This window comes from Octodon degus, unplaced genomic scaffold (genome assembly GCF_000260255.1).
Source record: "Octodon degus isolate 3935 unplaced genomic scaffold, OctDeg1.0 scaffold00080, whole genome shotgun sequence".
Classification (NCBI taxonomy): Eukaryota; Metazoa; Chordata; class Mammalia; order Rodentia; family Octodontidae; genus Octodon; species Octodon degus.
Window position 1 is genome coordinate 755,438 of NW_004524656.1, and position 2,756 is coordinate 758,193.

Here is a 2,756-nt window from a genome sequence, read left to right on the forward strand (position 1 = left end):
GCTTGAAGATCCTACCAAAGGCATGTGGAAACATGATATTCATCTTGAGGTAAAAGGGGTTAGAACATGTGAGATCTCGAAATAGTGATCAGGTCATGATGACCTGAAGAAATCAGATCATGATCAACTCTCCTATGAAAACTAGAATTCATTCATGAAATAATGGATTAAAGGAAGAGTGGAGTTTTTTTTAAGAGACTTATGCATTTGAGTCCTTCTCTGATACCTGGTGCCTCTCACTGTCTCCAGACTCTGCAGATAGCCAATCAGCAAGGAAACTCTAAATAAGTGAGACCTAAGGCCTCCATCTTCTAGAACTGGGAGGTGAATGCACTTATGTATCTTTTTAACTTATTCAACTATAGGCATTATTTTACAGGAAAGAATATATTAAAACATCATCTTTACATTTACACAAAGCGTGGTGACAGGACCCACATTCACGCTGGTTTTTATGTTGTCTCTACCAAGATCACCTTCCCAGGAATATGAGAAACCACACATCGCTGGATGAGTTCATTCTACTGGGCATACCTCAGACAGAGGGAGTGGAGCCTGTACTCTTTGTCATCTTTGCCTTCATCTATTTCTTCACCCTGCTGGGAAACTTACTCATCTTCACTGCAATCGTGTCCTCCTCTACCCTTCACACCCCCATGTACTTTTTCTTGGGACTTCTGTCTATTTTTGACATGCTCTTCCCATCTGTAACCTGTCCCAAGATGCTACTTTACCTCTCTGGCCAGAGTCGAGCCATCTCTTATGAGGGATGTGCCTCACAGCTCTTCTTCTATCATCTTCTGGGCTCCACTGAAGGCTGCATCTATTCTGTGATGGCTTATGATCGCTTCGTGGCCATCTGTCACCCACTGAGGTATATGATCATCATGAAACCTGAAGTCTGCATGACCTTGGTCGGAGTTGCCTGGCTGGTGGGAATCCTTCATGCTTCCACCCTGACCTCCTTCACCTTTCAGTTAACCTACTGCGGCCGCAGCAAGGTGGACCACTTCTTCTGTGACATTCCTGCTGTTTTACCTCTGGCTTGTAATGACAGCTCCTTGGCCAAGCGAGTGGGTTCCATTAATGTTGGCCTTCTGGCTTTAATGCTCTTATTCAGTGTTTGTGTCTCCTACACACACATCGGCATCGCCATTCTGAGGATCCGTTCAGCCGAGGGCAGGCAAAAAGCTTTCTCCACCTGCAGCGCCCACCTCACAGCAATCCTCTGTGCCTATGGACCCGTGATCATCATCTATCTGCAGCGCACTCCCAACCCCCTTCTTGGCTCTGTCCTGCAGATATTAAATAACATTGTCTCGCCCATGCTGAACTCTCTAATCTACTCCTTGAGGAATAAGGAAGTGAAAAACTCCCTGAAAAGGGTGTTCCAAAAGGTTATACTTATTGTTCATGAATAATTATGAAGCTTTCAAAAGATTTGGAAAGGGGCCAGGGAGATGGCTCAGTAGAATAAGCATTTTCCTGGCAAGTGTAAGGGTCTGAGTTCAATCCCTGGTTCAAAAAAAAAAAAAAAGATTCTGAAAGATTTTCTGCCTTTTCCATCAATATGTTAAACAAATAACCACATGCAGAAAAAAGTTCTTCTGAGAGAAATTTATTTGATTTACTTGTAAAAATTTTTCTATATTGTTGCTCTTCCATCATACCTAAGGCCTTGTAATTAACCCTAACTAACATATTCACCATTATTGTATCCTGGGTAAGGAGTACAATGTACATACTAATTTACCAGAGACAGAGTTCTTATCATTGTAATGGACACTCAGTTTGACCTGGTTGAAGACAGGCAGGACTTAAGCTCCTTGGAAAGTCCCTCTATATATGAAGTGAAACTTTGTTTCACATTTCTGTTTCTTAGGAGGTGATTTTTTTCATTTCTCTGTCTGTAATCTCTTTAGTTCCTCTGTTTCACAAAGAAGGATATTAAATAACATTAGAATATGCTCTTTCTGCCAGGCATTGTTCAAACTAATTTTATTTAATCTTCATATTTCCCATAATATGTATATCTTATATTTTTGTATACAAGAAGTTTTAGAATTAGAAACTTCAAATAACACACCCAAAATTGCACATAAACTAGCAAACACTACCCGGAGCTCAGGTTCAGTTGATACCAAAACCTCTACCCTTAATCACTCCTCTGTATGGCTTCCCTGTGTGACCTTGCAGTTTGATACCTGCCCATCATTACTTTTCTCTAGAGGTCATGATACGAAGCTCTGCAGTAAGTAACTGGAAAAGTGACCACTAACATAGGTCATGTATGTACATTGGCTTGGATGGTATTTATTCTGTTTTACCAAAGGCCCCCAGGTAGTGGAATGCGTTGCTGCTCTCTGTGATGTATCCAGTGATGGTAAAGCCAGTCCTTGGCTCAACCCTCTCAACTCCTACTTTGGCATGGTTTTCCTCCTGCACCACAGTGCCAATATCCCAAATCACTCTCTTGTGTAAAGGCAGTGGGAAAGCTTTCCACATATTGTTGTGGGAGAAAACTTAATGACTATCTCACTGAACATTATTATTTAATTTTCTCACCAAGCCTCAATTCCTAATTTGGCCTCTATGACACTTAAGCTACAATATCAACTTGATTGGCTTGAGAGCTGCACAGGAGATTCATCAAGTATATGTGTCCATGTGTCTGGGTGGTGCCTGGAGGCATGACTGGGTTCCAGTTCCTCCCTGGTGCCACCAAAACAAACAAACAAACAAACAAAAACAAACAA

General features: G+C 41.6%; 1 protein-coding gene across 1 annotated transcript; it reads left to right on the plus strand.

The window, feature by feature from the left end:
• The first annotated feature begins 488 nt into the window (after positions 1–488).
• On the plus strand, positions 489–1,421 carry LOC101591798 (olfactory receptor 148-like). The gene has a single exon (XM_004636514.1). It carries the CDS (start codon positions 489–491, stop codon positions 1,419–1,421), a length of 933 nt encoding a protein of 310 aa, XP_004636571.1.
• The last annotated feature ends 1,335 nt before the right edge of the window (positions 1,422–2,756 follow it).